The sequence below is a fragment of the Bufo bufo genome, chromosome 11 (genome assembly GCF_905171765.1).
Source record: "Bufo bufo chromosome 11, aBufBuf1.1, whole genome shotgun sequence".
NCBI lineage: Eukaryota > Metazoa > Chordata > Amphibia > Anura > Bufonidae > Bufo > Bufo bufo.
The window spans coordinates 92,110,038-92,129,708 of NC_053399.1; the positions used below are offsets into that span (position 1 = coordinate 92,110,038).

At 42.9% G+C, this 19,671-nt stretch overlaps 1 protein-coding gene across 5 annotated transcripts in view; it reads right to left on the reverse strand.

Annotated features, from left to right (window-relative positions):
• Positions 1 to 19,671, reverse strand: part of LOC120982443 (death-associated protein kinase 2-like) — a 53,882-nt gene that overhangs the window by 6,599 nt on the left and 27,612 nt on the right. For 4 of the 5 annotated variants that reach the window (XM_040412584.1, XM_040412581.1, XM_040412583.1 and 1 more), the window contains 6 exons: positions 17,025 to 17,109; positions 16,002 to 16,110; positions 13,122 to 13,192; positions 8,729 to 8,865; positions 4,622 to 4,843; positions 1,278 to 1,416 (listed from right to left, as the gene is read on the reverse strand). In XM_040412584.1, the coding sequence (XP_040268518.1) occupies positions 1,278 to 1,416; positions 4,622 to 4,843; positions 8,729 to 8,865; positions 13,122 to 13,154 (531 nt within the window). In that variant the 5' untranslated portion in view covers positions 13,155 to 13,192; positions 16,002 to 16,110; positions 17,025 to 17,109. The remainder of the gene's footprint in view (positions 1 to 1,277; positions 1,417 to 4,621; positions 4,844 to 8,728; positions 8,866 to 13,121; positions 13,193 to 16,001; positions 16,111 to 17,024; positions 17,110 to 19,671) is intronic. The other variant, XM_040412585.1, reaches the window with a different exon arrangement.

The window sequence follows — 19,671 nt, forward strand, 5'->3', positions numbered from 1 at the left end:
AACCATACAGGGGATCTGCATCCGATCCACATGGTTTGCAGGTCAGATGCTCTTCCCATTCATTTCTATGGGTCCACAAAAAAAGGGACAGGACACAGATGTCATCCGTATACTGTCCTTATCCATGTGGCCATTCCGCAAATTACAGAACATGTCCTATTCTTGACCGTTTTGCAGACAATTCTATTGATCGGAGTGTATCCGTATTTTCAAAATCTGTAGTTTGCGTACTGCAATATGGAGATGGTCATGTGCATGAGGCCTGATACGGTTTTACTGCTAGTGTTATGCTGCCACCTGGTGGCCAGCTGTGTTATCACTGTTGAATAATCTGCTTTGTGCACAGGACCTTTTGGTCATGTGTTCTGGTTATGCAGGTCCTCAAGCAAACAGTTCAATGTTGTTTGTTGCCTGTGTCCAAACGACTAAACCAACCTGTGCCAAAGTCCAATATACAGTTAGAAGGAACCGCCCCGGTGGACTTCTACACGCCCTTAAAGCGTGGCTCTTGCCAAAATGGAAACTAGAAGATTAGTGGCTGTCCTAACTTCTTCCGCTGTCAGCCATATTAGTTCTCAATGGGATAATTTCTCGGTCACCCGGTCACCCAGTGGCTCCTTCTCTCTTCCACCCTCACGTAGCTCTCCCTGGCAGCCAGTCACAGTGAGGTTTGTTACAACTGTATCCAGTCTGTGAGCAGCACAAACCTAATATTTTGCTACAATGTATCAGTGCAGGTAAAAATGCATCAGCATGCCAGGAAGTTCAGCTCTGGGAGGACTGTCCACGCTGGATACACCGTAGCATACCCTCAGCTGTGAGAAATATTAGGCCTTTATAGGTTTTTAGCCCCCATATTTATGTACATAAGACTGTTCCCATTCACTGTCAGTAAGCAGAGATCTTACACAAAGTATATTATCAGAACTTTTCATTCTACAAACATTAAACGGGTCGTCCGGGTTTAGAAAAACATGGCTTCTCCTTCCAGAAACAGCGCCACACTAGTCCATGGGTTGTGACTGGTATTGCAGCTTAGCGCCATAGAAATATATAGGGCAGAGCTGTAATACCACAAACAACCTGTAGGCAAGAGTGGCACCGTTTTTGGAAGGAGCAAAAATGTTTTTCTACATCTGGACAACCACTTTAAGCTTTCTTTTTTTTTTACATAAAGCTGGAAAATCCCTTTGAAAATATTTGGAAAAGATGTGGGAAAAGAGGCAAAAGTCAAAACTAAAGGAAGCAGCGGCGTCAGACGGCTGAGGAGATCTTACCTTCAGGTCAAAGTGTGCAATGTGCCTGGAATGCATATAGGCTACTCCTTTCAGTATCTGCTCCAGGAACACGATGGCGTCCTCCTCTGACAGAGCTTCCTTCTCAGCTATGAAATCAAATAGTTCTCCTCCTCTTATCCTGCAGATACGGATGAGGACAGGGAGGTCAAGGATGGAAACGGAAGGGGATTCCAGCATGGTACTCAACCCCCCAAACTATCGGCCAAGTCTACTCCTCAGTCTAAAAGGTCCCGGCGTTCTACATAGACAGGCCACTGAAAGCAATGGACAACTTCATCATAGGGGAAGGTAAGGTGTGGGCTCCTATACAGGGGTCCTCCCACTGGGGTCTCTGCTGTGGACAATGCCTTTTTGACAAGGGTCTAGTAAATATAAACTAATATCAAGATGTCCTGCAGGGACCTCCATTGATCAGCGGTGATCTGTGAAGAAAGCTGACTTAGGTGTTTAATTTCCCTGCAGCTCCCCCACAGGACAAATGAAGCATTACCAAGCGTCCATTCAAATCAGTGGGTTGGACAGGACAGGTCCTCCAGAAAGTGAGACCATCTTTGTAACAGCCCAGATACTCAGATGAGGACCTTCAGAGGACCATCAATTTGTGGTCTATCCTAAGAATAGGTTTTCAAGGCTATGGACGCCTTCAAGGCGTTATTTAATATTGCATTTTACTCATTTTGAGATTAAAAAAATCATTTTTTAATCGGTCTTTTATTAAAAACATTCAGTCGTTTCTGAGATACCAGGGTTACAATCAGTGTCTGCAAGCTGTCACAGCTGTTTTCTCTTAATCCTGTCACCTGACAGCTCATGTATAACTCATCTCTGATCTCAAACACTTATTATAGCTCAATTGTTATCAAACTGATAAGAATAGGGCATAAACGTTTATGAGGTCAGGAGATCAGATAAAAGAGCTACACATGAGCTGTCAGATGACGGGATTCACAGCCTGCAAACAGATTGATATTTAAATCCTGGAAAACTCCTTTAAAGAACATAAGCCGTTCTGAATGACTACTATGCAATAAGAACAAGGTCAGGAAGGGGGTGAATACTTTTACACTGCGCACTGTGTAGCTCGGATGAGGTAGGACAGCTTAGAGACTAATGTCTAGAAGAGACTTGCTTTAAAGGCTAGGTTAAAGGGTTGTCCCATCTGAGACATTTATGTTATATCCTGTAGATATGCATAAATGTCCAATAGGTTCGGGCCCTGCTTCTATCTCAAGAACGGGGCCCCGTAGCGATCAGCAGGGAACAGGGCCCCATTCACTTGGGTCAAAAATAGCCATATGTGCTAATTATCCAGGGCGTGATGAGGCCCCGTTCATGAGACACCAGGTAAATATGCCATATATGTCCCAAATATATTTCCCTCATCCGAGCTACACAGTGCGCAGTGTAAAAGTATTCACCCCCTTCCTGACCTTGTTCTTATTGCATAGTAGTCAGTATTCAGAATGGCTTCTATTCTTTAAAGGCGTTTTCCAGGATTTAAAGGCCATTTCTAAGACACAAGGGTTAAAAATCTATCTGTTTGCAGGCTGTGAATCCCGTCATCTGACAGCTCATGTGTAGCTCTTTTATCTGATCTCCTGACCTCATAAACGTTTATGCCCTATTCTTATCAGTTTGATAAGAATTGAGCTATAATAAGTGTTTGAGATCAGAGATGAGTTATACATGAGCTGTCAGGTGACAGGATTAAGAGAAAACAGCTGTGACAGCTCGTAGACACTGATTTTAACCCTGGTATCTCAGAAACGACTGAATTTTTTTAAGGAAACAAAAAGCAGCACAGAGGATATGAGCACACGACGACATTAGCATCACAGAACGTTATGTAAAGTACACATCCTTCACGTTTTTCAATAAACTCAGTTATTTCCAATGGTCATGATAAATAGGCCACCCAAACCGCAAGCAGCTGTGTCAACAAGGATCCGCCCGCCTGTGTTTACACCGGTGCCGGACACTGGATCGGTTATCATAGACTTGAAATGCACAGCTGGAGCCACACAAGACACAAGACATGTAAACAGCCCTGTCTGCTTTCTCCACGGAGAATACATACACAAGTCACGCCAGGAATATCTCTACACTCGGGATTCTGCTGGCTGGATCTGGAGACCCCGACAAGACTCCTTTAAAGTGAAACTCACCATTCATTATATGTATCCTAAAGTCAATTTTGCAGAGCCACTAGGGGGAGCTCTTGCCATACAAATTGTCCCAGGTCCCAGTATGAAGTAAGCTCATAGGCTCCCTCTAGTGGCAGCTGCAGACAGACAGAATTTTACTATTTAACTTCACGTTGCGGGATCGGAGCTCCGACCACTATCAAGATACAGTAGGAGATTTATCATCGCAGCAACATGATGCTAAAGGGCACCTGCAAGCAAGATCAACCCTATAAAACAAGGCGCACTGTCTGAGAGGGTTGACCCTGCTGATTAAAATGATACCTGCCTACCTCTTCGGTGCGCCTCAGCTTTCCACTGGTGGTCACACCCTTCACTGCACTCAAGACCTCATTGGCATAAAGAGTAAAAGTCTTTTTTTTTTCTTGGGAACGCCACAACCGATTTTCACAGGACAGGTATCATTTTCATCAGCAGGGCTAACCCTACCAGGCATTATGGATTTTTCAGTAGGGTTGATCCGGCTGATAGGCGCTGTTTAAAGGAAAAGTTCTGTGAAAAATGATCTTCTAGTAGGCTATAGTGATCTAGTCACTGTTTTTTAGAAGACTCCAGCCCCTTTGACACTACGCAGAGATTTCTCTTACAGGAATTTCTTGACTTGAATACCCATTGAACATGGGGCACTGAAAAGGGACAGTCCTATTTGGACAACCTCTCTATTTTTAATAGACTAGGTGACCACATGGAGTCCTATTGCTGGGACATAAACTTGAAGGAGGAACCTAGTGCTTATCAAGCCCTCTAAAATCCATGAGCTTCATCCACTCTAATTTGGCTAGTGGGTCGTGGTCCAAGTTGGGGGACCACTCTTTAGTACTTTGAAGTAGCAGGATGTTTTACAAGGGGTAGAGTCAGTGCGTGGTTTACATCAAGTGGTTTCAAGAGGCGCCCTCGTAGAACGTTGACACTAAACAAGCCATCATCTAAAGTCATTGTGTGGAAGGAGACTAAAAACTATGGCTACAATATGGAGCAAAGCAACATCTGCTTCTTTCCATGTTCCCTACAGGACACTTCCGGCCACATATTTTCCATGAAAATGTCCCCAAAATAAGCGTCTGTCCCACAGGAAATGAAGACCGCCAGCACTGGAGGGACCTGTCCTCTGGTACTTACAGCTCCAGGATCAGCACCATTTCTGCTTTGCTGGCGAACACGTCGTACAGCCTCATGATGCTGGGGTGCTCTAGCTGCTGCAGGATAGACACCTCTCTTTCTACTTGTTCCCGGTCAAGTCCCATGCGGCTGCCTTTGCACTTGCGGGTCTTGATGAACTTCCCAGCGTAAAAGGTTCCTGTGTTCTTCTCTTTGCATTTCTTCACCTCTCCAAAGTGACCACTGAAAAATCAAGAAGGCCGCCATCATGAATAATGGGGTTGATGATATATATCTACATCATCTATATATTCTCAGGGACCATGAGCTGGTGTATCTAATCTATGTGAGAATGTCTGCTGAGCCAGGGTATCTAAGCCTACCATGTGTGATCCTGTAGACCTGATATTTCTAAGGCCTCTTTCACACGGGCGTGTGGTACCCAGACCCAAACCCGGACTTCTTCACTGAAGTTCGGGTTTGGGTTAGGACCCTTTCACACGGGCGAGAATTCCACGCGGGTGCAATGTGTGAGATGAACGCATTGCACCCGCACTGAAAATCGCAAGCAAGTGCGGTTGCGGTGCGATTTTCACGCATGGTTGCTAGAAGATGATAGGGATGAGCAACCCCGGACCCCATTAAAGTAAATTCACTGTATTATTTTCCCTTAATACAGAATGCTTAGTAAAATGTCGATTGAGGGGTTAAAATAAAATATATACGGTAAATAATTAACTCCCCTCATCCTGTTGTTCGCGCAGCCGGCATCGTCTTCTTTCTTCTTCTTTCAGGACCTGAAAAAGGACCTTGTGGTGACGTCAGCGCAGGTCCTGCTGAATGAAGATAGAAGGATCACAACGTTGTGAGCGCGATGACGTCATCCAAGGTCCTTTTGCAGGTCCTGAAAGAAGAAGAAAGAAGACGATGCCGGCTGCGCGAACAACGGGATGAGGCGAGTTAATTTTTATTTATTTTTTTAACCCCTCCAGCCCTATTTTACTATGCGTTCTGTATTCAGAATGCTATTGTTTTCCCTTATAACCATGTTATAAGGGAAAATAATAAAATTAATAGAACACCTAACCTGAACTTAAGTGAAGAAGTCCGGGTTCGGGTCTGGGTACCACAGTCAGTTTTTTCTCACGCGGGAAAAAAAACTGAACATCGGAACGCAATCGCAGTCAAAACTGACTGCAATTGCGTGCCTTTCCCGCAATGCACACGCGACGCGTCCGGAGCAAATCCGGGACGTCCATGTGAAAGAGGCCTTGTACTTCCCATCATGTAATCTATGATACAGATATGACCATGTATGGTACGGTACGAAGCAGATATGACCATGTATAGTATAATGCAAATATTACCGTGTACGATATGATGCAGCTATAACTACAGTATATATAGTATGATGCAGATATGACTATGTACGGTATAATGCAGATATGACTATGTACAGTATGATGCAGATATGACCATGTACGGCATAATGCAGATATGACTATGTACAGTATGATGCAGATATGACCATGTACGGTATAATGCAGATATGACTATGTACGGTATAATGCAGATATGACCATGTACGGCATAATGCAGATATGACTATGTACAGTATGATGCAGATATGGCTATGTACGGTATAATGCAGATATGACTATGTACGGTATGATGCAGATATGACCATGTACGGCATAATGCAGATATGACCATGTACAGTATAATGCAGATATGACTATGTACGGTATGATGCAGATATGACCATGTACAGTATAATGCAGATAGGACCATGTACAGTATAATGCAGATATGACCATGTACGGTATAATGCAGATATGACTATGTACAGTATGATGCAGATATGACCATGTACGGTATGATGCAGATATGACCATGTACAGCATGATGCAGATATGACCATGTACGGTATGATGCAGATATGACTATGTACAGTATGATGCAGATATAATGTGCTTCCTATAGATTAGATACCTGTACGCGGCACATACATTAGGCCTTGTTTTATGAGATATTTCCTTCAACAGGAAGGAGACAGGACATGTGAGGTGATTGGGTGACTGACGGGGCACATACAGGGCGATAAACATTTCCTGTTTACAGGACATCGTGTCATGGGTATACGCTGCGATAGACTCAACACTAGACACAAGTGATAAAACTCCTGCCCAGATGTAGACATTCCGCCTGCAGGAAGGAGGAACAAGTTCCATCATTCTCATCTCCGGGCCTAGAGGAGCCTTCAGCGGGCCCAGCTTCTGACCACAGAGGCACAACAAAAGTACCACGAGGTCCAGCAGAGGGCGCTCTATGGAAACAGTATCTCCGCATCGTGTGGTTTTAAGAAATGTATAATCTCTGTATAATGTGATTGATTGAGTACTACATGGGGTATTATTTCTGCACTGTATAGTGGTATTGTTTGAGCCCTGCCTGGTGGCATTTTTGGTCTACTGTAGGGCTGTATTATTTGATCCCTGTATAGCAGCATTATATGACCAGTCTATGGTGGTATGATTTGGTCACTGTATGGCAGTATTTTTCAGTGTATAGTGGCATTATTTGAGCACTATATGGTGGTATTATTTGAACATGGTATAGCCAGTATTATTTGATCAATGCAGCGTTATATTATTCATTATTATATTATATGGCCACTATGTGGCGATATTATTTGTTCACTGTATGGTGGCATTATATGACCAGTATGCGGCAGTATTATTTGGTCACTATATAATGGATTATTTGATGAATGTGTGCTGTTATTATCCGGTCACACCCCAGTAGCTTTTAAGTGGTCCCTATTCAATTCACAATCAGTCGGTATTATGTCACCGCCATGGCGCACGCGTTCCTCTCTCCTTAGCGGTCACTGATGATCCCCATCCTGGTTACAATGAAGCACCGACATTCATCTATTCTCCTTCATCCACTTCTAATTAATAAAATTATCCAAGACAAGCTGCACTCTATAACGCTATTAACTCTCCCGCCGCGTGCGCAGTCATTGCCTGTTTTCTTCGTTTTTAGTGCGACTTACGCGTTTCTAAGATTTTTTTTCCCTCTTTCCCCTTTTGAGTGGCTGAATTATTGAGCGGCTTATACATAATTTATAGAGTCTGGCATGTACTAAATCAAAGGCCTCAAGAGAAAAAAGCGATAGCAACCAAAATAGTGTGTGATCCCATGTTCTCAGGACAACGAATTGAAAAAAAAAAAAAACTAGACTGACGCCGCGCTGTGAACCCAGACGATATGATCCACCAAGGGGGGGAAGGGCTGTTATGCACCCTGCAAACCAAATGTGTAACTGGCTGCAATGAGCATTTTTACCCATAAATTTAAATATGAACAATTTTAAGGATATATTGTCCTCCAACTTTGGTGACCACTAAACGTGGCCGTGATTCCAGGACCTATCAGGGTTGTCATCCATAAATTTCATATCAATGCAGGTTTATATGGTGCCAGTACTGGGCTCTTACCCATGTAGAAAGACGAGATACTTAAAGACTCAAAATCAGTTTGATATGTCATAGTGCATATCTTCTCTCTCTCTGTGATCCTCGCATGTAGCATGTAGAGAGAGCCTTTCTCTTGTCTCACTCTAAGGACTAATGGGGGTCTCAGCACTCAGACCCCCACCGATCAAACTTGTCATATGTCTCTAGGAAATATCAAACTTTTTTTGAAAGCTCAGTGACCCTTTAAGAAATGAAGAATGCCTTAGAGGCTTATATTTTAGGGTGGTACTGGCTCTCCTTAAGGAGACCAGCTTTAGTGGAAATGCTCCATGGGAAAATGTGATGGAAAGAAGTATCTGTCAGAGAAAGAGAACCATCTCGCTAGTGTCACCTTCTGTAAGTTAATTCCTTTACAAGCCTTGAAACATATTTGGGTTGGCTGCTTTCCCTTATCACATTCCGAGGCTTGTTAAAAACAAGTCAGAGTTTGGCTCATAGGGATCCAGAAGGTGGCACTAGCGGCACAATCCTCCTCCTCTAGGAGGTACTTCTAGGCTTCTATTTTATCATCAATATTCGAGATAAATTGTGGTGACATCCCAACAAAGCAATTGTATACAAAACTAATTGACTAATCCACGTTTACCTGCCCAACTTCTCAAGAAGCTCATAAAGGTCCTCCACGTTCTGATGCTTAAACGAGGTCATGTTTGGATTAAAAACTTCGTCTTCTAGGTTCACAAGCTCCTCATCATCTCCAGAAAACCGCACTTCTTCCGAAGACTTGGAGAAAGAAGGTAAAGGTCAGCTACAAATAAAAATCATGTTGTGTTCTTACTGAGGAAGAATTGGGGTCTTAATGTTGTCTTGGTTTCTGACCATTGACTGAAACGCGTGATCTTTTCAGAGTTCCTTGTGCTATACATGTCTCTGAGACTCTCTGAGGAATTGTACACTGATTTTGTGCCAGCTACTAAGAACAAGACAACACTTTAACTCTTGCTTAGTCCTGGTTCTCCTCAGATCCTGCATCTTAGTTCTTAACTTGAAACATCTGTATAATAAGAAAAGTATGCACAGTATAGAGGCATTTGAGTCTGTAGGCGCGCCATACATTGGACAGTTGTCTAAAGGATTGGGCATATTGAAATCCAACCACCTAATTCTTCTTCCTCAGGACAGCTGCCCTCGGGATGAGTCGGGAGGCCCCCATACAGATTAGAAAGTCATCCAGTCTCGCTGAAATTGGAAGATTTTGCTTACAATAATTTAGTATGTATGCCCAGAGTTATTGTCCTGTTGTGTTCCTGTGCTGGTGGGAGAATGAACAGGGTGGGTTTTATAGATAACAGGGCCATGGGCAATAAGAAAATTTGGCAAATCCTCCATGCTTGCCATTTTAGACAGGTTTCATAATTCCTGTTGGTTTTGGGTTCATTTTAAATTTCCTGGTGGTCTTGGAGGGCATGTTTTACACGCCCTAGTGGTCTAGAGTAGTGAAGGGGTTAATTTAAATTCCCCGGTGGTCCAGAGTAGTGGAGGGTTACATTTTCACTCTCTGGTGTTCTAGAGCAGTGAAGAGGTCAATGGTAACTCAGACTGCTATTGATGGTTTCATCGGCCTCCAGAAATGTGGCCTAGGTTGCCATCTTGAAACCTGGCATGTGTCTGAACCAGCTACCTTCAAGCACCAATTCCACTTAGGATCTAGGACACCCTATTGATTCTCCCTCATCAGCATTGTGGGACTCAAATTCTACATACACCCCTTACAGCTCTGCCACATTTAGGAGAGGCCAGGCTTGAGGGCACCAACAGATACCAGGCGGACAGTGATCTATTTGTCAATTTTATCTTCCGTAGGGTTGCTTCCAATTTAGCAAAGCTGAGGACCACGCTGATTTTGCTCAAGACAAGTATCATGATGGGGAGGAGGGTGATTAAGGTTTTTGTGCCATAAGGCCCCCGTTCTTCCATATATCCAGCCCTAATTAATTACAATGAATTCAATAATTAAAAATGACAGGTGTTAAATACTTGGAATAAGCTGTTAATTATTATTTTGCAGGGATAAGAGCAGGAGACATGGCCATCTGAGACATATTTCATTAGAACACACATTGGGCTCAGTTTTTCCCGCCATATGGAGCAGCAGTCCAGGAAATTCATAATGCTGGCTACAATAATAAGAAAAGACATATCCACTGCAGACAACACAACTGTGTTACGTCCTTAGAGCCAACACTCGTGGCACATACTGGACTGAAAACAGGAGATGTCTAAATCGGTTGCCCTGGTGGCATTGAAAGTGAATTTTCAAAAACAATTCCCAAAAATTTCCAAGTAATGTTGCAGAAAATTGAATCATCTCCCTTCGAAAGAATACCCATGGAAGCTATACTGGTTGCCACAAAAATAGGCAAAATATTGGGTAATACTTGGACCAATGCAAGTTGTGTATTAACTAGAGCACATGCCTTGCGCCATGTTTATCATGTGTTTTGGACACTGTTTGCACCTCACTAGGCAAATGACATGGCTTGGAATAAATTGCTAATATACGGTACTTACTGTTCCAAAGTAATGTGGATCATTCCACAGAAAACCCAGCCATGTGATGCCACTCTTCTGAAAATTCATGTCCTCTACCGGGTTTCCGGATTAGTCTATGGACATGGCAAGACTTCTGCTGTGGATGGAGCCAGAACTATTCCTTTTCCTGGCGCAAGTGCACATGAAGTGGTTTCAGGAGTTTGTCTATGCACCAGGGAGAGGAACAGTTCTGGCCCCATCCACAGTGGAAGTGACATCACGTCCATAGCCCAAGGCTCATGTGAAGGATGTGACGACGGAAACAAGATTTTCAGATGAGGAGCATCATGTGAAGAGGTTCTCGGGAAGACTGATTCATGCAACTTCGAAACAGCAAGTACATTGCAAACCTAATTCTTCATGTGTACTTAAGGTGGGCTTGTGGGATCTGCTGGGAAACAGGAAAAATGTTTAAATCGACAAAAAAACTGTTTTCTGGACATATGGGACCCATACAATAGATGGGAGAGGGTAAATCTACCCCACCAATGTGATCGCAACTAAACATAACGGACGGATAAAGTAGTGAATTTACAGGGCGTCGTGCTGGTTGGTAGTCACTGGTGACAACATCATTTTGGTATTTTCTGTACATGACCCCTGGGTGTGATCAAAAATTCAGTAAAGACACATAAATTCCAAGAGGGAGAATCTGTGCTGCATGCATACGGCAGACCATGGTGTGCGCTGACTGATCTGATGTGAAGAAGCAAAGCAACATGTAGAGGGTTAAAGACGAGACCTCAAACAAAGCCATGCAGAAAATCATCAATCAACATATGGAAAACTACAGCCCTAACTTGAGGTTTTCTTCTCTACTCATGCCTAAAGCTAAACCCAGAATTCTGCCTGGTACCAAAGAAGAGTGCACTGTAGGAGCTTAGGCTCAGGGATGTCTCATGAAGGCCCCAACTGTTCACAGGACCTATCAGGGCGTATGGACATCTTAGAGGTGGGTTCCTGCTCAAGACAAGCAGCTTCTGGTCTATAGGACTTGAGCAGTCCTTGTATTCCTGGGATAAGCATTCATCTAAATTTAGCACTAAATCTAAAAATAAGACTAACCATGCTTTTCAAAAGGCAAAATCCATGGTTTGCTGGAAGTTACCGAAGCAGAATTTGGGGAGAATGATTGCCCCGGCCATTTTTTAAAGGGGTTGTCTCTGATGACCTATTGCGTCATATGACTCACAGGTCAGGAGGTGGAGCTAAACGGCTGTCTGTTTCCAATAGCAACCAGCAGATTTTTAAAAGCAGCTCAATATATCAAGGTCATAGGCCACTGGTTTCAACATGAATTTATGGTGGGCTTCTAAACACACAAAGTTGCCAACATAAACAGGAACAGATGCAGGAAGAAGGGATAGAGAGGCAGAACCATTCATGAGAGAGGTGGATCTCAGACAACCAGAGACTGCCTCCTGTAGTCACTGATCAGCTCAAATGTATCCCAAAACATCACAAGATCTATGAAGAAACCATCTCTTCCTCACCCAACACAAACTGGAGGCTACAGCTTGGACTTACAATCCCTTGAGTTCATGTTCCCATTCCAGCCCTTACGGAGGCCTAGAACACTATATATTTATTTCAGGGTCGGCCTTGATGAATGAACCACAGTTTCTCTCGGTTTGACACTCTGCTTCACCATGTGTGATGATGTGGAGGCAGAAGATAAGTTCACAAAGTCAATAGTTGCAATTGCAACTCTAGGGGTGGAAATCTGAAATGGTGGCTGAATGAAAAATTTATATTTTATACTCTGTGGTTATATCCCTGGAATGTATGAGACCGGACAGAATCTCACCATAAGGGAAAATTAACGGTATAGCTGATGGGCCTGGGAAGGGCCTACTAATTCCTGCACCCAAGTGGAGACATCACAAGTTAAAGAATAGGTATCTTCACCTTCCAGGAGGAATAGAATGACCAAGGAGCAGACTTGCCAACCTCTATTTATAGTTCCTCAGACTTGAGGTCTCCCAAAAAAAGGCCTTCTAAACTCATGGCCAAGCAGGCAATGCATGGCAATGTTCTTTCGGGTTGGCGCTATTGAAAAAAGAAGAACGTTTAGTTATATGTGGGCCAACAATGTAATGTCCATGGTTGCCTTCAGGTACCTCCAACTGCCACCTATGTAAATATCACCACCGATGACATCACTGCAGCATTTATACCACCTCACAGTTATTTCTACAAAATTTACAGGTAAATGGCGTATGATTGGTCAGTGCAGAAAGCAGATCATGTGGCTGTCAATCATAGCAAGCACAGAAAGAACATGATTAGAGCAACAAAAAACCAATGTAATGTCCACTGGAAGAGATGTGCCTCCAACCAGTTAACAAAGCAGAGCCATGGTCAGCAGTTCCCAGCCATTGATTATGGTCAGCAGTGCCCAGCCACCTTTAGTATCATAGGCCTTGCTCGCTAAGGAACATTCTCACCTTTGGCCCTCCTGAAGGGCCCATTTCCCCCATACTGGCAAGATCTGGTACCTTGCCCAACAGTGTCAAGGCTGAAAATACAAAATATTGGAAACAATACAATCAAAGACACACAAGGCAGCATTATAGTAGTTATATTCTTGTACATAGGAGGCAGTATTATAGTAGTTATATTCTTGTACATAGGAGCAGTATTATAGTAGTTATATTCTTGTACATAGGAGGCAGTATTATAGTAGTTATATTCTTGTACATAGGAGCAGTATTATAGTAATTATATTCTTGTACATAGGAGCAGTATTATAGTAGTTATATTCTTTTACACAGGATGCAGTATTATAGTAGTTATATTCTTTTACACAGGATGCAGTATTATAGTAGTTATATTCTTGTACATAGTAGCAGTATTATAGTAGTTATATTCTTGTACATAGGAGCAGTATTATAGTAGTTATATTCTTGTACATAGGGGCAGTATTATAGTAGTTATATTCTTGTACATAGGAGGCAGTATTATAGTAGTTATATTCTTGTACATAGGAGGCAGTATTATAGTAGTTATATTCTTGTACATAGGAGCAGTATTATAGTAGTTATATTCTTGTACATAGGAGGCAGTATTATAGTAGTTATATTCCTGTACATAGGAGCAGTATTATAGTAGTTATATTCTTGTACATAGGAGCAGTATTATAGTAGTTATATTCTTGTACATAGGAGGCAGTATTATAGTAGTTATATTCTTGTACATAGGAGCAGTATTATAGCAGTTATATTCTTGTACATAGGGGCAGTATTATAGTAGTTATATTCCTGTACATAGGAGCAGTATTATAGTAGTTATATTCTTATACATAGTGGGCAGTATTATAGTAGTTATATTCTTGTACATAGGAGCAGTATTATAGTAGTTATATTCTTGTACATAGGAGGCAGTATTATAGTAGTTATATTCTTGTACATAGGGGCAGTATTAACTACATCTAAACAATGTTAAAATGTGACAGTCATATGACATGGTTAATGGAAGGACTCTCTCTTTTATGTCGAAGTCTTTATTGTGTGACTGCAGGTAAATTTGAACTTATCCCTGGAACAAGATACCTGATGAGGAACTAAACACAAAAACCTGCAATTTCTCAGTAATTACACTCTTCGTCTCTGTATTATTACAGAAATGAAAGACGCAAATGCAAAAGATTTCATTACATGTTTTATCTTCTGCTGAAAGGGTCTTAACATTTGCAAAACTCGGGACTACAGGACCCTTTCTGATCTCCCAGCACTGTGCGCTTCATGTAGGAAACATTTCAGAGCTTGAAAGAGAACCTGTCACAATAGAAATCATTAATACCGTACATAGTGCCAAGTGCGTAGCCTTCAGTGTGAGAACATGACAGAGGTGTGTGCAGTCACATTAGCAGAAAATATATATTTGTTTTATTGGAGGAACGTTCCGATATTGATTATTACAAAGTCCTTACATTGAGTGTAATGAAAAGAAAATGTACAATAAAATTCCTTTAATCCGGCATTAAAGAGATTTGTCCACAAGGTAATGCAGTAACGGTGTGTATTTGTGCAGTGGGAAGTATTAGGTCAGGTTTAAGCGAGATTGGCTTACAACAAGGGACCTAATACTTCCATACAGTACTGGAAAAACAATGCCTTATGATATTCAAATAATACCACTATATAGTGCACATAATACATGATATAGCCTTCAGTATGACGCACTGTGTCTAAATAGTACTTCTATACACATATAATGACACCACACAATGCACCTGTAAGACTGCTATACAGTGCTCAAATAATAACACCAAACAGTAATTACATAATGTAACACAACCATCACTAATATATATCATCACAGGGTGCACATATAATACAACTACTATCATGCACTGTTCTCAGATAACACTACCATACTGTGCACACATAATGCGACCATTAGGATCGGCAGTACTCAAATAATACCGCCATACCATACATACAAAATGCCCTGCGTTCAATAATATCACCATACAAAATGCTACTGTACAGCACATATAGTGGCAGTTTTGGCACAACACAGTGACTATATAATACAGCTGTGCTCTATGTTTAAATAATACCACTATATAGTGCACACATAATGCTACTATACTGCATATATAATACCACCATACAGAGCACATATAATACTACTGTACACTGAATATATATATATACCACCATACAGTACACGCATTATACCACTATATGCTGCACATATAATACCACCATACAGAGCACATAATTCTACTGTACAGAGCAGACATAGTGCTACTGTATACTGCATATATACTACCATACAATGCACACTGCACATTTAATATCACCATATACTGCCCATATACCACCATACAGTGCACACACAATGCTACTGTACACTTCCCATTTAGTAAAACCATATACTGCACATATAATACCGTATACTGCACATATAATACAGTGCAAACCTAATTCTACTGTAAACTCCACATTTAATGCCATACAGTGCACATATACTACTACTGTACACTGCACATATACCACCATACAGTGCACATATACTACTACTGTACAGTGCACATATACCACCATACAGTGCACATATGATACCACTGTATATTGCATACATAATGTTATGCACTGTGCTCAGATACTATTACCATACAGAGCTCAGACATTATATAATATCCATATGGCACCATATACACCCATATATACATACCATGTACACACTATACTGTATTTAAGGAACATTACTGTCCATTTGTCACCTATCACTGGATTTTCCTTCTTAAGAACAAGTTCATGTTACAGAAAAGAGAAAGCGACAGTAGGTGAACCCCCGGGCACTTGGCGGTGACTTACATTACAAGGTCTCTGCGGTCTTCAGAACATGATCCTGGGTCGCAGCGCAGAACTAAACCCCTGACAGCCTCCTCCGTCTGCTGTCAGTTTTTGGCATCAAAGTGAAAATCTGGAAGAAGAAAAATAAGATCCTGTCAGTCCAATGAGTGAGAGACAGAGGGCGCGCGCTGGGCGCGGAGACAGAGGGCGAGCGCAGGGCGCGGAGACAGAGGGCGAGCGCTGGGCGCGGAGACAGAGGGCGAGCGCTGGGCGCGGAGACAGAGGGCGAGCGCTGGGCGCGGAGACAGAGGGCGAGCGCTGGGCGCGGAGACAGAGGGCGAGCGCTGGGCGCGGAGACAGAGGGCGAGCGCTGGGCGCGGAGACAGAGGGCGAGCGCTGGGCGCGGAGACAGAGGGCGAGCGCTGGGCGCGGAGACAGAGGGCGAGCGCTGGGCGCGGAGACAGAGGGCGAGCGCTGGGCGCGGAGACAGAGGGCGAGCGCTGGGCGCGGAGACAGAGGGCGAGCGCTGGGCCCGGAGACAGAGGGCGAGGGCTGGGCGCGGAGACAGAGGGCGAGCGCTGGGCGCGGAGACAGAGGGCGAGGGCTGGGCGCGGAGACAGAGGGCGAGCGCTGGGCGCGGAGACAGAGGGCGAGCGCTGGGCGCGGAGACAGAGGGCGAGCGCAGGGCGCGGAGACAGAGGGCGAGCGCTGGGCCCGGAGACAGAGGGCGAGGGCTGGGCGCGGAGACAGAGGGCGAGCGCTGGGCGCGGAGACAGAGGGCGAGCGCTGGGTGCGGAGACAGAGGGCGAGCCAAACTTTACAGCAAAACCACCCTGACCTCCTTTCCTGTATAGTAAATAAGGACAAAGCGGTATAATTATAGGAGATAATAGACTCCCAGGAGGGGGGGGAAGGACAGAGCTGGAAGATGTCTGCCAGACAATGGCTTCTATACACGGAAATTAGGGGGAAAAAACCCTCAAAAATACAAGAATGAATGGGAAAAAAGGGACCGCTGCTTGGGAGGGGGAGATATGAAGTTACCTTCTCCAGGTATCTGTAGAACAAAGGATGATTCTCAGGAAGAGGTGGCAGAAAATTGTACTTCACATTCATAGACTGAGATGTTCTGTAGAAAGAAAAGATGAATTAGCAGTTTTTTAAAGAGTTTGTCACTCGAAAAATATTCTACAGTTTTCAAACCAGCTCCTCGATCTGCATACTTTTGTAATTGCATGTAATTAAAAATTTTGCATAGCCACTGAGTTATTCAATAAAATGTAGCAGTATAGCGCCACCTGCTGTTTGTTTTTTTTCTTATATCTTTGACCTGCTCACTGAGATGGCCGCACATGCTCAGTTTCATCCTTCAGCTGCCTCCTGAGCTGTGATAGGGAGAGCTGAGACACGCCCCCTGAGCTGTGATAGGGAGAGCTGAGACACGCCTCCTTAGCTTTAGCAGAAAAGACACTCCCCTTGAGCTGTCAGCTTGATATAAATCTAGCAGAGCAATGAATGGGGAGATCTCTGGATCCATGTGAGGTACAGGGCTGGTTCTGGCTTTGTTAGAAAGAGATTAGCATGGACTATATTATGTCCGTTTTTTTTTTTTTACATTAAACATGGGAGAATCCCTTTAAATAATAGAGAGATAGATAGATAGATAGATAGATAGATATGAGATAGATATGAGATAGATAGATAGATAGATAGATAGATAGATAGATAGATAGATATGAGATAGATATGAGATAGATAGATAGATAGATAGATAGATAGATAGATAGATAGATAGATAGATAGATAGATATGAGATAGATAGATAGATAGATAGATAGATAGACATTAGAATTTGATATACAAGGAGTGATCTGTACAATGAAGATTTGTATGGGCAGCATTCACATTGGTGAGGTTTCTACATTACATTATGCAAGTACTGGAAATCAGACATATTTATGGAGCCACGTTTGGAATAATAGGAGACCTCCGAATCGAAGAGCTGACAATCATTAGACGGCATTTCGTGGCGATAGGGGAAAAGCAATAGTGATTATTCCGGAGCGTGTCCTCTCTTATCTCAGCCTGTGAAGAGAGCATCTTGTCTCTGCTCCGTGGACACTTGACTCCCTCTCTGCTCACCCAGGGGAGATGGCGTCAACCCAAAAATGTCACTTCAGCCAGTGAAGCTCAGCGTAGAGGGGCAGAGACCTAGCTCCTGGTGGGACGTGTGCCAAGCCTGGTATCTTCAGAGAAAGATACAGAGCTGGAGCTGCGAAATAAAGACCTCTGCCTGCTGTCAGTGAATAGGGACATTTCTAGTTTACATCCAAATGCAAAAAATAAAGCTTTGTTACATCTAGGTGTGGGCTTCAGACTGATACACTGTAACAAAGCAGGGGGGAGCCAATAACTTCCAGCTGCTAAATCCAACCTCTGATAGCAGACGTTGGCCTGACTGGCAGCAGCTACAGGATGCAATACCATGGGCGGCCATGGATGAAGGATCCAGCTGCAGAACAGGCACACAATACATGAAAGCCTCAGCATGAGCCTCCAATTACTCAGAATAATTGCAGGATCCTTGACAAACACAGCCCGATCCACATCACATCCTGGGGCCTTGGCTCATACCATTCAAATCAACTGTTGCAAGAGTCTCCCTTTTCTCTTTACACACCATATGGCTTGCTCAATCCTGGTATAAGAGCATGAAAACAGAGTCAACAGATTAAAAAAATCGGAATATCATACAATCTACAACTGCTAAAATGTAAGTAATAAAACATCTAATTTACATGACCACGCCTCTGATGATAAGATCACACCCCCGAGGAACTCAGGGCAGTAAATCCTAGTTGTGACTAAATGACTTTAGCAGTTTCTGAGCTATTTTATTTAGGACACGCTATAGTCCACCTACAGTTGGGTTTGATTCCTAAATTTTGTACTTTTGCAGGATACGCCCACACAGAATCGGAAATGCTGGCGATTTTCTGTCCGGATTTGCCTATAGAAATTCCACACAGCATAATACAGTAGCAGCATCCACACGCTACACACATTTTTGCTGTGGATTTTCCTCCCGCAGGGGTGAAATCCACTGCAAATATGTGCTACAGTCAAGTCGGGCCTGCGGTGGATTTTTGCACCTCATGTTCTAAAAGGAAGTAGACACGGGTTATGAAAAACTGTTACATAAAAAGGAAGATCTTTTTTTCTCTAGGTCAAATATGTCTCGTCTAAAAAAAAACAACAGGAAGGGTGTGAGCTAAAAATAAAAGTGTAAAAAAAAAATCTGTCACATAATTTGGCAAATATCACTTTATTATAAAGTTTTTACAGACAAAGACAAAACACAAAAGGGAATGTTTTTTAGTTTTTAATAAAAAAAAATAAAAAAAAACACCAGAATAAAAAAAGACTATCAAAAGTTTGTCAACTTGAGCGTCCTATTATACCGGCTCATTTCATGAGGTGGCCATTGCAAAATATGGGGGGTATGAATGATCGCTAGTACGATCATTCAGTCTCCTTACAGTTTGCATTATGTCGGCTGCACATTTTCTTTTTACATGGGCTGCCGACATCATACTAACGATCATTCACACCCCATACGGTTTGCATCGGCCCAAGTAAAAAGACCCTATATACGCCATCCACTTAAAGGGGGTCTGACAGCAGTTGTGAC